The 14838-nt window shown below is 32.6% G+C and overlaps 1 protein-coding gene across 4 annotated transcripts in view; it reads left to right on the forward strand.

Annotated features, from left to right (window-relative positions):
* Positions 1-14838, forward strand: part of LOC145668480 (neuronal acetylcholine receptor subunit alpha-7-like) — a 287737-nt gene that overhangs the window by 204814 nt on the left and 68085 nt on the right. For all 4 annotated transcript variants that reach the window (XM_081736407.1, XM_081736409.1, XM_081736408.1 and 1 more), the window contains exon 2: positions 5522-5667. In XM_081736407.1, coding sequence (XP_081592533.1) covers positions 5522-5667 — 146 coding nt within the window. The remainder of the gene's footprint in view (positions 1-5521; positions 5668-14838) is intronic.

Genomic DNA, 14838 nt, shown 5'->3' on the forward strand with positions numbered 1-14838 from the left:
CTCGAGGCTAAGATGAATCTTTATTGATTGGAGTGTTTTGCCTAATGAACACTTTATATCACTGACATTTTATAAGTAATTGTGTATAATGCATTTACTTATTACATACTGCATACAAGAAGAGAGAAAACCCAGATCACACATGAATTAGAAACTTCAACCGAAAGTAGGTTCAAATCTTGGAAACGGTGAGAGATATTGAAAAAAATAATCGAAAATTCTCCCCTTTATGATACTGCTTGCCGATTCTTATCAATACATCTTTCACTTGTGTCTGTAAAGGGATATGTACAGAGGTTGTGAGAAATGACAAGGGAATTCATGCTCATATGTGAATTATGCGCTGTATAGAGAGAGCAGGTTCAGCTAATTTATAATAAAAATGAAACAAGTATGTCGCGTAGGCATACAGTAAAGTGTGTCGTCAGTCAAAAAAGGTTGGGAATCACTGTGTTAAGATAATAGCAAGAGGTATCACGAAAATTTTAGTAATTTTATTCAGTCAATATGAAAATTGTAATAAGATTGACGTGAATATTTGACATGGTTTTAGTTATACTATAATTAGAGTATATATGTGTAGTTGTGAACGATGTTGTTGAAGTTCATTCAGAGAAGCTAAAATGAATACAAAAGAGGTTTATCAAGTACCCTTATAATTATGAACAATTGGCAATATTTTTAAAATTTGACTTATTGAGAAACAAATACGGCAGTTGTTAAATGATCATACACTAGAACAAAACTTTTAAAATTATAAATTCTACAGGGCTGACTTTAGTTCAAAATATTTTAAATATTTTAATGAAAAAAATTCATGTTGGTACAAGATATGAAATACTCTATATTGCTATTAATGGCCAGACATCTCCCAAAAGATAAGTATGCTCGTTACAAAAGCATCATGAGTGGCGGTAAAAGGAATATGAGCGTTCGGGAGAACGTCATACAAGCACTTGCAGTTAACAGGAAGGATTATATGTTAATAGGTATATTTTAGGTTGGGTGCTAAGAAACTATAATTTTTAAATCTTTCAAGAAAATAAACAACAAAAATATTACGATAATATGTTCTAAGATATTTAAATAAAGCGTATGACAGTAAACTGTATAAGATGTCAAGGTGTAAATTTAAGATCGATTGAAAGCTGTACTAAGTAGACGAGCATTGCATTAACTCATTTATTTATTTTTAAACATTTATGTCTCTAAATGTATTAATGTGCGAATTTAACAAAGTGTTTATTTAATTTATTATTATTATTATCAAGATGGCGCTGATCGATGACACATATGGTTTGTGTCATAAAGCATTTTTTTGCAAACAATTAAATTTAGCATGCTTGTATAAAAATAGAAGTTTAGATGTGTCAAGTACGAAATGTATTCGCAGAAAAGGTAATCGACATATACACAAGGGCGCAGATTTCTCTGTAGATTTGGGGGGCCCATTCAGATGCAGAAGGCATATATATGAAGATATTAAGACAAATTGCACTCAAATTATGATAAATATTGGGTTTTCATAAATACAATAGGGGGCCTACATGAAGTTTGAGGTGGCCCGGTCCCCCGGGATCGGCGCCCTTGCATATATGGCAAATGTCAAAACTGCATACGAAAACGAGACAACAAAATTGTTAGTCCTGCATTGAGGAATCACGTAGGTTCACTAACGTGCTGATTCACTAACTGAATTCTCTCAATGATTCAAGTGGAGATGAAGTTTTGGACCATTACGCGAGTAATTCTTCTAATAATAAGTATTCTAATAATAACGCAAAAGATGTTTCATGCTGCAATGTAGTGAATGAGATGTTAGACCATGTGATATCTATTTTGCAGGAAATAAGTGAAAAGTATGAGGCATTAAAAGCTGAGTTAGTATCTGAAAAGCAGGAAAATATATAATTAAATTAATTAATAAGCAGTGAGAACAGAATTAAGACATTTGCAGAAGTTGTAAATAGTCCATCCACCAGTAAATGGTGCAAGGAAGTAAAAATGAAAACAATGTCAAGGTAAATGAAACGAACTGCATGCCATTAGAGCAAGTAACAAACAACAGTGGATGAAAGGTTGTAAATGAAGGCCCTAAGCGTACTAACCAAAGAAAGTAGACAGGGACAATACCGAAGAAAGAATCACGTGAGCTTGTAAGAAGTTCAACTTTAATGCAGAGAAGGAGTGTTACTGATGAGCTAGAGGTAAACAAAAAGCCATACTGTGTATCTTCAGTGTTTGTGACTCGTCTTAATCCGAGTGTTTTATGTGATGAACTTAGTGCATTTATTAATGATAGTGCAAATATTGAGGTAGTAAATTGTGGCAAACTAAAGACAAAACATAACAGACACTCATCCTATTATGTTAGCGTAGAAGGAAAACATTTCGAACTCGGATATATGATCTGACGATGTACTACTGTTTACAAGGTTTATAGAACGTTTAAAGGATTAAATAGTAGTACCGTTATCGGAAGTTTCTAGTACCGTTATCGGAAAGTTAAGATTATATTCATAAAAAGTATCATATTTTTGGAATATTTTTAAAAATTCTGAGAGTAAACAAGTCCTATAGCAAGTAAACTACTATAGCACGTTAGTTAAGGATACAATTGAAATTACTGAAGTATTTAAGAAAGTATTTTGCGAAGGTTTTAAGTTACAATTTAATCAAGAAGTATTGACGCCTTAATACTGTTAGTAATATTGCTCTAATTGAAATTCCTCCATCTGAATTCGATGTAATCCAAACCACTGAAGTAATTGCACGAAACACCACACTAGACCCAGACAACATTACCTAGTATGTAATAAAAGCTTGTGCGAAGGAACCAGCAGGTAATCTGGCAAATATATTTAGTATTTCACTTCGTACTGGAATATTCCCTTCAACATGGAAGGAGTGTATGCAGTACCGGTATGTAAGTCAAGTCACAAACAAAATTCTAGTAATTACAGGTCAATAACTCTGGTTAACGGATTTTCAAAGATTTTCGAATTAATCATACAAATCGAATTAATCTTATATTTTAATGTAAGAAGTACTTCAAGTGAGTCACAACATGATTTCTATAAGGACAAGTCAATTGCAACTAATTTAATTCACTTTCCCAATTTAACATATTATGCACTTAAGAATGAACTATAGGTTGAAATTATATATATATATATATATATATATATATATATATATATATATAATAATAATATAATAATAATATAATAATATATTTATTTTAGTGCCATGAACAGCCAGATAGCAAAAATACAGCACTTAGTCATAGAACTAAGGGTTATAACACACATTTTATATTCCTTTTAATATTAACAATACATTTGTTTCGACGACAGGAGGTCATTGTCTATCTTATAATATACACATAATTTTATTATTTCTATCTTGTCTACATAAACATAATTAATTCATTATTCATTAAAATAGTTAGTCAATTTTCTTAAAATTGTCCTTAAAATAAGGATGCCGTCAAACATACAGATATACTATATAAAACATACATACCTATTAAAATCTATACGTCAGTTCAATAAATACAATTATCCCGATAATATATTAAAAGAACTTGTCAGTTTTCTTAAAATTATAGAATTTTTATTCATGGGAATCATTTCCGATGCTTTTCTAAGGTTATATGTTGGTACCCTTATACCTATATTATGTAGGCAGTATTCACTACTATATCTATTATCTAAAATTTTCTGAATAAAGTTTTTCTCTATCATTTATAGATCATATATATATATATAGATAGATAGATAGATAGATAGATAGATATAGATATATATAGATATATACATTCCAAAATATTTCGACTTGGTAAATCACAAAATTCTTATTAGTAAGTTATTAAATACTGGTTTGTATTCAATGTACATACATTCGCTGGTTTGAAAGTTACTTATTGGATAGAATATATAAAGTTAAAATCGCCTATACATTCTAGTGCATGTTGTGTAGGAATGGAATACCACAAGGGTCACCCTTAAGACCTCTTTTATTTTATTTGTAACTGACATCAGAGATAAAACCAAATATTTAAAATATTACTGTTTGCTGATGACATGAAGTTGTTTAAAGTAGTCAATAACGAATATGATAAGTACCTCCTGCGTCAAGATTTGAATACAATAAATACATGGTGTAAAACGATTTACTTCAAATCAGCACTATGAAAATAAAATTTATGACCCAATATTATATTATAAAATTTATACACAATATTATAATAGTAAATACAAGGTTAGTGGTGTGAACATAGAACCAACAGACGACATTTAGGCTCTGCGAATCAAATTTGACAGTCAATTAAAATTTTGTCACTATATACATGTTGTATAAGGAACTAGAGAACCAAAAATTCTCTTTTTAAATAATGGCCTGCTTTTCACACCAATAGAACATATACGCATTTACATAAATTACTACTTACACCTAAACTAGAATTTGGAACTGTAATATGGAACAGTATTTCTAAACTTTTGACAATCATAATTGAATCTGTACAAGAGTGTTCTATTAGATTACTGTGTTTTAAAATGAAAATTAAATACTGGTCACTGGTCACTAGAATAACTGTCGGGGTTTAGAGGAACTTACAAAGAGAAAAAAAATTGATAGGGTTTTCATAGGAAAGGTACTTGAAGATATGTATTAGAATGAATATTGTTTACATAATATTGGCTTCATAAATTGCAAACCATACTGTAAGAATTAGTACAATTTTAGTTCCACTATACTGGAAATGTGAAATTTTAGGAAAGTTGACTCATTCTTTTACGAGATTTGACTGATTGTTTTAGTATGTTGACCAGCAACATTCCTCTTTTTTGTCTGATCATTTTAAAGCATATTGAATCCAAAAAATTAGAATGTTGTAACTACACGATAATAACTTATTCTGCTTTAGTTGACTTTCATTTTCCATTATACGTTGTTAATTTTCTCTTTTCTTTTTTTCCTTTATAATGATACTGTACATGTTTATATTACGATATCATACAAAGTGCTATATTTTTCTCAAAATTGTTTGCAGCACTATAATAAAAACTATTATTATTATTTAGCATATGTATGATTCTTAGTATAACTGACTATTGTACTTATTTATAAGAAGCAAAATTACTTGAATTCAAACAAATACAAAAAAATGAGCAATTGTCGATGGGTTAAATTTAATCTTGAAATCGGATCATACTATTTTCATAAAGTAGCAAACTCTACGCCTCTTCATATACTAGAATACGATTTAGCTGGATCCCTACATTGGAAAGAACTTATTTATTGGGCATATCTACTTTCTTAAGATACGTTTCTTTTCTGCGGTACGAGAGCTTGATCACCTTTTTCCTACCAGTTACAATTGATCTTTCTGACATTTTTATTTGAATAATTCGTGAAATGGCTTTTTATTTTTTTTGTGATTAGGTTATAAATTACATATAGCTTGCCAACAAATAATATATAAAATTACAAAGAATTTTAAAATTTATTTTTACAGTGCTGATAATTCAAGGAGATGAGCAAGAGTACAGATTGACCCGGTATCTCATGGCAAACTACGACTCTTCAGTCAGACCAGCTGAAAATTCTTCAGAACCACTGAAGGTCGTTTTTGGTTTATCATTACATCAAATCATAGATGTGGTAAGTACAATAAAGTATTAGAAACTATTTAACATATTATTTATATGTTTACGTGGAATAAATATAATTTCACATCATAATGAAACGAGGCATATCTCGTGCGGTGACCCTATTTACTTAAAAGTAGGTATATCTCAGTATGCTGAACCAGTTTGAAGTAGTTTTACTTCATACGAACTAGCTTTATGAAAACTAATTTCTATTTCATTACTTAATCATGGTCATTAGGGCAACATGTATAAAAGAAAATTATCATCTCCATAATTATCATAAACATACTTGTCAGCCTTCTAGTTTATTACACTGCAAGAATTAGTTGTTGAAAAATACCTTTAGAAGGAACTAATTCAGCCAGTAGTGCTGTTGCCAACAGGAGCCATCAGAACTAAATAAGTTATAAAATATAGCTAAAATGGCTCAACTCTTCCAAATTTACGATTAAAAAATTAGGAGAATCTTCCGTAATTTTACTACACATATTTAAAGAGTGAAGTAGTATTCATTATGACATTTTCAAATAAATAATTTCCCCCTTAATTAACGTAAACAATTCTGAAATTCTTTCCTTCATTACCAATTCTTGAGGTAATGTTGACTATATACTATATATCGATGCATTATTAATCTAGCATGACATTAAACGTAGACAGTCCTAGCCAAAAAATGTACCTACGAAACACTTAATATGCAATATAATTACACGTTGAAATTAATACTGAAATTCGAAGTATCCGAAATCACAATTTGACGTTTCAGTGGCACTTAAGAGAGAATGATACAAGTAAGGCACATTAAATGCATTCTTGAGAAGAATATAAGTAAGCACTCGCCTACTGCAAACAGAAGGAAGTCAAATTTTATTTTAGTTTCATTCATGTTCTAAAGAAGTTTTATTGACAGAAACGTATAATTACCGTTATATCCAAAATGGCTAGAAATTGGCTATTTTGAGTATAGAATTGGCCAAAATTATAGCTAATAGCTACACTGAATTTTGTAGACTACATGATTTGCTATATTGAACTTTTCAAAATGTAAAGAAAAGCGGTTTTAGTGAAGGAGTGACATTCCAGAGCATGTTAATAAGAGCTCAGGTGAGAATGGCATAGCGTGTATGTAGAACACCGTCAAAGAGCTTAATGAATCTTGTTGATATTTTTGAGTTTGAATAGATTCTAAATATATTTTATTCTAGCTGTTTATTAAATTAACATCCACATTAATGACTTTCATTTATATTTTTTTGTGTTTTAAGTTATTTGTTATCAGTGCATGAGACTTACAGTTTAGAATATGGCCTGAACCACTGTAGTACGTACAGTAGTCATCCACTGGAACCGAACCTGGGAACTGGCGCTTTAAAGGCGCACGTGCTAACTACTTAACTAATGACAGGGTATATTAACAATCTTAATGTGTGCTTAGAGAGTGAGTATGAACCAGTTTATAAGCCATAATAAATGCATGGATATTAAAAAACCATATTATAATACATTATTAATAAGCTATTTTTTGCCATACTTATTTGATATTTTGTTTCGGAAAAGCATATGTGTTGTTGGTTCTACATTAAGAATGACATCTTTGTAACGAATGTTTAATGTTTGGAGAGATCTATCGGATTTCGCTTATTTTTTATTTCTGGACTCATTCTGATTCCTTTCTCGAAATACTATAAAAATAGTAACCTACTTGTGAATTTTTAGAGCTTTAAGAAATACACCATGTTTAACCTGTGTCTTCCCAAACAAATTTATAAAAGCAAAATGGCCAATTTTATTATTATTATTAATGTTAATAATAATAATAATAATAATAATAATAATAATAATAATAATAATAATAATAATAATAAAACACTGTGTATATTTTACCCCTAACTTTTCTTTTTTATACTATGCAGCAGGATTGGTTATCAGTTTATTACTACCTTACGTTTAGCTTGTAATTACTAAATTATTACCTCATTTTCCTCTGGTTATAACAGTAAAGTGTAACGTGGCAATAAAACTGTATATGTGGATGGGGATTTTAAAAAAATAAATTAATACATAAGATTATGTTTAAAGTCCCGACCATTTGTGAGTATCGTGGACTTTGGCTCGAGAGTCACTCGCACCTGAAATTATTTATAAAGTATTTAAAAGTTTATGGTTAGCACCCATTAAGATGTTAGCGTCTGAAGGACAATAAGAAAATAGTTGATTACAAGGTGGGAACAATTCAGTTGAAAGTTCAGTATATTCTTTAGTTTAGAGAATTTAAATAAAATGCTACAGTGTGTAAAACATTCCAAATAATGCACAAAAGGAATGCTATGTATGAGGGAACACTCAAAGGTAGTTTAAAATTTCGAATAAGATTGAAGCGCTGCTGATTTCTACGTACTGGTAGCAACTGTTGTTACTTTCATCTGGAACCAACATGAAAATGATTGAAATTGGAAGACTGGGTAATCTGAAGCCTCAAAAATCTTTCAAAAGATATGGAGAATTAAGAGTCAGTGTCACTACAATAAACAAGAAAACGCGTAAACAACTTAGAAGTTAAAATATAATCAGATAATATAGAAATTATCTGGAGTAAAACTTGATGAGAAATGAATTAATGGCAAGGAACCTACTTCTTAATCGTTTAGGTTTTTAGATTTGAGACCTTGAACATTCTATGTGTCAAAAACGTTTAAACAAAAGTGCATCCTGAAGACACTAAAAAGGTATACGTACATAACTTTAAAGACATTATTTGTGTGTTGTAATTTAGAAAATACCAAAAACAAGATCATAAAATTTTCGGATTCTGAAAAGTGCAGTAATAGTATTTGACATCAATGGAACACAATTAAGGGTCTCTCGTTGAATAACTGTGCATTATTCTTAAAACTTCAACCATAAGAAACGTTTCAAAAGTGATTTGATGTTGATATAACTCTTGAATTGGAATCCATGATCCTTTCTAATTTGATGTAACTTTAAAACACACTTCTAACAATGATATCGAAAATTGGGTACTTTGAATTCAAGTTGAATTTCGCCATATTAAGATTTTTCTCTTACTTTTTAAATTATTTTAAGGGTGAATAAACTGACAATATTTAAAGGTATGCCACTCAAAAAATGTCTAATTAATTCTCTATTACCTTCAGGTTAAAACTGAGAAGATTTTATATCAACGTCCTTAATTGCAACCATTTTTAAAACTTTTATTTACAAAGAAAATAATTTGCTTTGTAGAATTCATAATCACTCCACCTGACAGGCAAAATATATATATATATATATATATATATATATATATATATATATATATATATATATATATATATATATATATCCTAGAGAAAAATGGACATAATTTCTCGTTGCTGCTCTTTGATAGATAATTTCTTTCAGAAATGTTAATTCTAAGAAAAAGAATAGGAATTTAATGATTTCACAAGATAGTATGGCTGATATTCTGGGAGCAGCGTAATGAGCTTAACTTGGTGACAACTCGCACAAAATTGTACAAAAGAAGGCAAAGGAAATCCGATTAATTAGAGAGACGAAAACCTGAAGTTGTTAGAAAGCTCTAAAATTGAGCAGACAATTTTCAAGCAACACGACTTGAAAGAAAACGATTGGAAAACACTGCGAGAGAGAGGGAAGAGTTGTAAGACAGGACATAATTCTAATGACAATTTTAAAGGTACAGTAATTGGAACGTCTTCCTTCAAAATAAATCTTAACAAAAATTACAAAAAAAAACCTAGGTTTTTGCAATTACCAACACTTTAAAATACTGAGCAAAGTTCTTGACTTCCAAACAAATTTTGTGAAATAGTTTGACACTATAACTTTAATTAAAACAAATTATTATGGAATCGTATCTTTGTTGTATTGTTACAGAGTACGGCTTCCTACTTTATACATTTTATAATTGAGAATGCACACCTAAATGAACATTTCAGAATTTGAGGTTAACATTATACTTGGAAGAGGAAAAGGAGAGAAACATGTGATGGGATTTGGAAACGAGATTAAATTGGTTTGGTCAAAAAGTTCGATAATTGGAAAATTTAGCTTTCAGTTTATGTTTTTTTTTAGAAATATTATAGTCTCTGCTTAAGTTTAAATGTCATATATATATATATATATATATATATATATATATATATATATATATATATATATATATATATATACAGGTAAACCAAGAAAGTTCTGCCGCTTTTTCGCCACCATCTTCGAACATCGATATGTCACCTAAGACATACCTGGAGGATCAAGAATAGTCCCCATCGGTATCAACGACCTTCTGCCAACGTTCTGGAAGGCCATAGATTCCATTGCGGTAGAACTTGATGTGCCGTGAAGGGAAGAAAGTATCAAGTGCATCTAGCATCTTTACTAGGGTTTGAACAGGCGCCCTCTAAGATGATTGTCCAAGGAATGGAACAGGTGATAATCGGACGGTACAATGTCCGAGGAGTATGCTGGATGTAATGGTGTTTCCCATACAAGGCGTAGAATGGTGTCCCGCGTCAGTCTAACCACATGGGGCTTAGCATTGTCCTCTAACAGGAGAACCTTTTCGCGGTTCAGAAGTGCTGGCTCCAGAACTTTGAGTTTTTCTTGAACACGGTTCAACTACTGATAGTAGACAGTTCCATTGCTGGTCTCACCAGTTGATAACAGTTCCCGATGTAAGGTGCCGCGAGCAGTCCACCAAAGAAACAGGAGGACCTTCTTCTGGTGCAGTTCTGGTTTCGGCTGTTTTGGAACCGATTCATGGGAAGCTAACCAATAATGACAGCGCTGTGGAGCTTCGTACATTACCCACTTTTCATCACCTGTGAATACCTTGTCCAGAAATGGCTCCTTCCTCAGACGAGATAGCAAAGAAGCACAGGTGTTTGCTTGCGTTGGCTTCTGGTCCGGAGTCAAATTATGTGGGGCTCATCGACCCCACTTGTAGTGCTTCTGAAGTTGATGCTGGTGTTGCCGAATGGTTTCTCCACTCACACTGAATTATAGTCTCAGTTTCTTACATGTCTGGGCACTGTTCGCCTCAATTGCTGCCTGAAGGTCTTCATTTTGTACATGTGTTGGTCTTCCGGCAAGTGGTATGTCTTCGAGTGTTTCGTTACAGTCCTTAAACTTGTTAAACCACCTCTATACTGTCAGCGTAATCAGGACACTCTCAACAAAGGCCTGGCATATCTTCCGCCCCACTGCACCGGGGTTTGATCCCAGTTTGAACTCGTACAGCATACACACCTCTATGAGGCTCTGTGGAGGTCTTATGTTCACTCTGTCCTTACGCAAGTTCACGGTGTAACTGAAATGCCAGAACAAGGTAGTATATTGGATATATCCACATCAACAACTGATCTTCGCCTTATCTCCATTCGCATTCACCTCACGGTGTGAGGGCCAATCGAACACAGACCTCCACGAAAAGCGACAGAACCCTTTTTTTGTTACCTTTATACAATATGAGACACATATGCCTAGTAAATTTAGAACGACTAGAGGAAATGACACCATACCTTGGATACGAGTGATGAAGGTAAAATCGAATATATTACTATATAGATCCATCATGGTAGCCATCTTTTTAAAGTCCGCCAGCTTCGATTTAGATCCGAGACTTTCAATAGGAAGAGATCATGTAGAAAGTTTTCAGTGACAGGTTCTACAGACTATTGCGACTGTACTGCAAGTGACGGAGGAACTCAAACAGCACTTCCCACAGCCTGTGTCAACAATCTGAGTCCGCCACAAGTTATATAAGATGGACATACAGGGTCGGCTTGCACGAGTAGAAACGCTGATAGGGGATCATGACGCTCTATGACCTCAATGGTGCCGCGACAATGCAACATGGATTGTTGATGACTGATAACGTGATAAAGTCGCATGAGTCATCGTTCACCTGATTTAAAATCATTGATGTTTACGTGTGATTTACGTCGAAGGAAGCATATGATTTACAGTGTCTCAACGTAACTGTCATATGTGGCGTAAGTTTGTGATTATGTGTACCACAATATCGTAGTTTTCAGTCGGTCCTTACCAGTCGCGTCACTATCCGTGATTATGTTACCAATTTAGGGAAACGTATGCACCCTATTTTCCAGATATTATTTCCGGGTAATGACGTCATACATCAAGATGATAATGTGGCCGTTCACACAGCTAGAGTTGTTGCGGCGTGCTTTGAGTATATTTGGATGAACACCACCACTCACCCTTCCAGTTCCTGGCAGTGAATATAATTGGACATATGTGGTCCAGTTTGGAGATACGGATTTGGCGTATGCAGATTTTTGCCTCCATCTTCTCTCACGGAACTGAGTAACGTCGAGCATGGGGAAGGGTGAAATATTCCACTTCCTCTCATTCATAACTTCTATGACTCATTCTACTTCGCATCAGAGCTACTCTGAGGGCGAAAGAAGATGCAACGGAGCAATATGTTCAACAGTCTTCTCTACTTAGTAACGGTTTCCATAAAATTCTACAATAAAACAATGGATAGAAAAGCAACTGATGCTATGTGTCCTTTTAACCCTTTCGGGGAGAGGGTGTGGTAATTCATGATTGATGATCATTATTTTACCGCATATCTACTATATTGAACGTAATTATTTAATAAATAATATTTTATAGCTTTGTTTTTAGATAGTAGTTATAACATATATTTACAATTTTTAAATACAATCTACTTATAATACCAACATATCGAAAGTATGTGAATTATGCACAATACGTTATTGTTCGTGAATAATTGTTTAATCTATATAGCTTGTGCTGCCTTTTTCTAATTGTACTTCAAGTGATATTATTTTTTATAAACATCATAATCTGTTATTATGAACGTAATATTTCATACATTAAATATGATTATTTCAAATACATTATATGCAGCACAATTTGAAACGCTCTTTCTTTGCACGAGGAAAAATGGTTTATGGAAAATATTTTTATCCTCTTCCCTTTAGTTGAGTTGATTTTGAGGTTAATGTTTCATTCAGTAGCGTGGCTATATGAGACGTGGACTTACTGATTAACGTGGAATCCGAACCACATGAGCTCTCACTGAGTATCGAAATCGGGTCTCCCAAGCCAAAGGCACGTATGCTAACCGCTTAGCTCTTCACTTTTAGGACATACATTTCAATGGAAGTGTAATACTAGAAATTGTAAGATGTTCGACTTTTGGCATGCATTTTCAAAACCCCGTACCCTCATAGGAACAACCTGTAATGAAGGTGACGTGATAAAAATTCAGCTTGACGTGAGTTAACAATGTTCCAAACGCGTCAACCGTTTTCCTGACTCCAAAAACTATGGATTCGAGACTAATCTCGGTCATGGTTAACATTTCATTTTAACCTCTATACCTTGAACTTGCACTTAAACGATTCGAAGTGTCACTATTCGTCTCAGTAATCTCGTAAATTATGAATTCGATTCTAATATCGGTCGTTTTCTCATTTGCACTGTCATTTTTAGGGCTGCTGAATATGTTATGATACTACACAATATTTGCTCTTAGTAGTTGAAGTCATTGCAGACATTCCAGAGTTATGTTGGAACATACATATACACTTACATTATATTCAATGTAGTTATTTACTACTGTGTCGTAGTAGGAACATCAGTTAATAGCTCAGATCACAACTACAAAACATTAAACTTAGGAATGTAAACATGGGGATGAAAACTGATGTCCTGCACGGAACTTAACAGTTAAGGGTTATGTTTGAATATAAATAAAATTCAAATGATTTAATTTTGTAAACAAATAAATAAATAAATAAATAAATAAATAAATAAATAAATAAATAAAAGTAAGTAGTTTATAAGGTGAGGTAAAAAGAGTAAGGATTAGATTATGATAATAAAGGATGCGCACTAGCCTGAGCAACTTTTGGGTGACTGGCGTCGTCCTTGTTGTCTGGAATTACAAATGTTTCTTTCTACCGTTTTCACTCTCTGAATGGTGATTGGTTAAATTGGAGGTAGTTGACAACTGGAAATGAATCTTGCCAAACTGCTAGGGGGGTTGATTCAACTCTACGATGAGCGTTGTTCTTCATCTCTGCTCAATGAATTGGGAGTTCTGACAAAGTGTTTCTGGAATGATGAACCTTCAGAATGGTATTTCAAATTATATGGACCTGGACCGTCTCCAATGGTATGGTGTGCTTCTTTACACGATCTTGCACCTATCAAATCTTCATGATTAATACTCCTTGTGAACGTGTCCTCTATGGTTTTGTTTAATCAGAAAACGATGATTGTTGCGATCAATGAACGAGGAAGTTCTAGGCTAGGTCGAACGGAATGCATGAAAGCAGGAAGGTCTTTATGTTTATTTGTAACTTTTATAATGATAACAAGGAAATACAAGTTTACTTGAGCTGTCTGAAAATATACAACATGAATAAGAATCTTGTCTCAATTGAATTGAAGATTTCAATAATTCTAATAAAATTTATTTGTAGAATAAAAATAAACTGATTAAATGATTATAATTAAATTTAACAAATTATCACAGAAATACACATAACTATGGATCACTTCACAATACACCAAATATTTGTTTTGTTATTAAAATAGTGTATGTTTCTGTAAGTAATTTCTACGTATTTATGACACTGGAAGTCAATGCGTTGAACATAGATCACCTAGTTGATTGTGCTTCATCTGAATGGTCACAGTTCTTGGTAGACATAAGCGTTACGAAGTTTAGTCATTTTTGTTTAATGTAATTAGTTCATGAAGTGTACCTAGGGCTCTCAGATTTTTAGACCGAAAAATCGTAATACACTTTGAGTTTTCAGTGTTATGGACTTGCATTTTCCTCAAATACCAGGATTAATTACCTACGTAAATAAGGCAATACTCACCAAAGTGACTGACAGACACAACATTTTTCTTGTCAGTTGAGCATCGATAATTAATTAAAATTGTAATATTTAAATGTCATAATAATGATATTAACTTATGTTTTGGGAAATTTAGAATTTTAAATAATTTTTGGAGGCCAAATGATGTAAATTCATGGCTAATCCTGCTAAATAGGGACGTCTGAGAGTCCTAAATATATCAACAATTTGTATTACGTAATTACTAGCAACAAGGGTGCCTATATACCCACCTATGTTCAATGGCGCAAATT

The sequence above is a fragment of the Thermobia domestica genome, chromosome 13 (assembly GCF_964235325.1).
Source record: "Thermobia domestica chromosome 13, izTheDome1.hap1.1, whole genome shotgun sequence".
Taxonomy (NCBI): Eukaryota; Metazoa; Arthropoda; class Insecta; order Zygentoma; family Lepismatidae; genus Thermobia; species Thermobia domestica.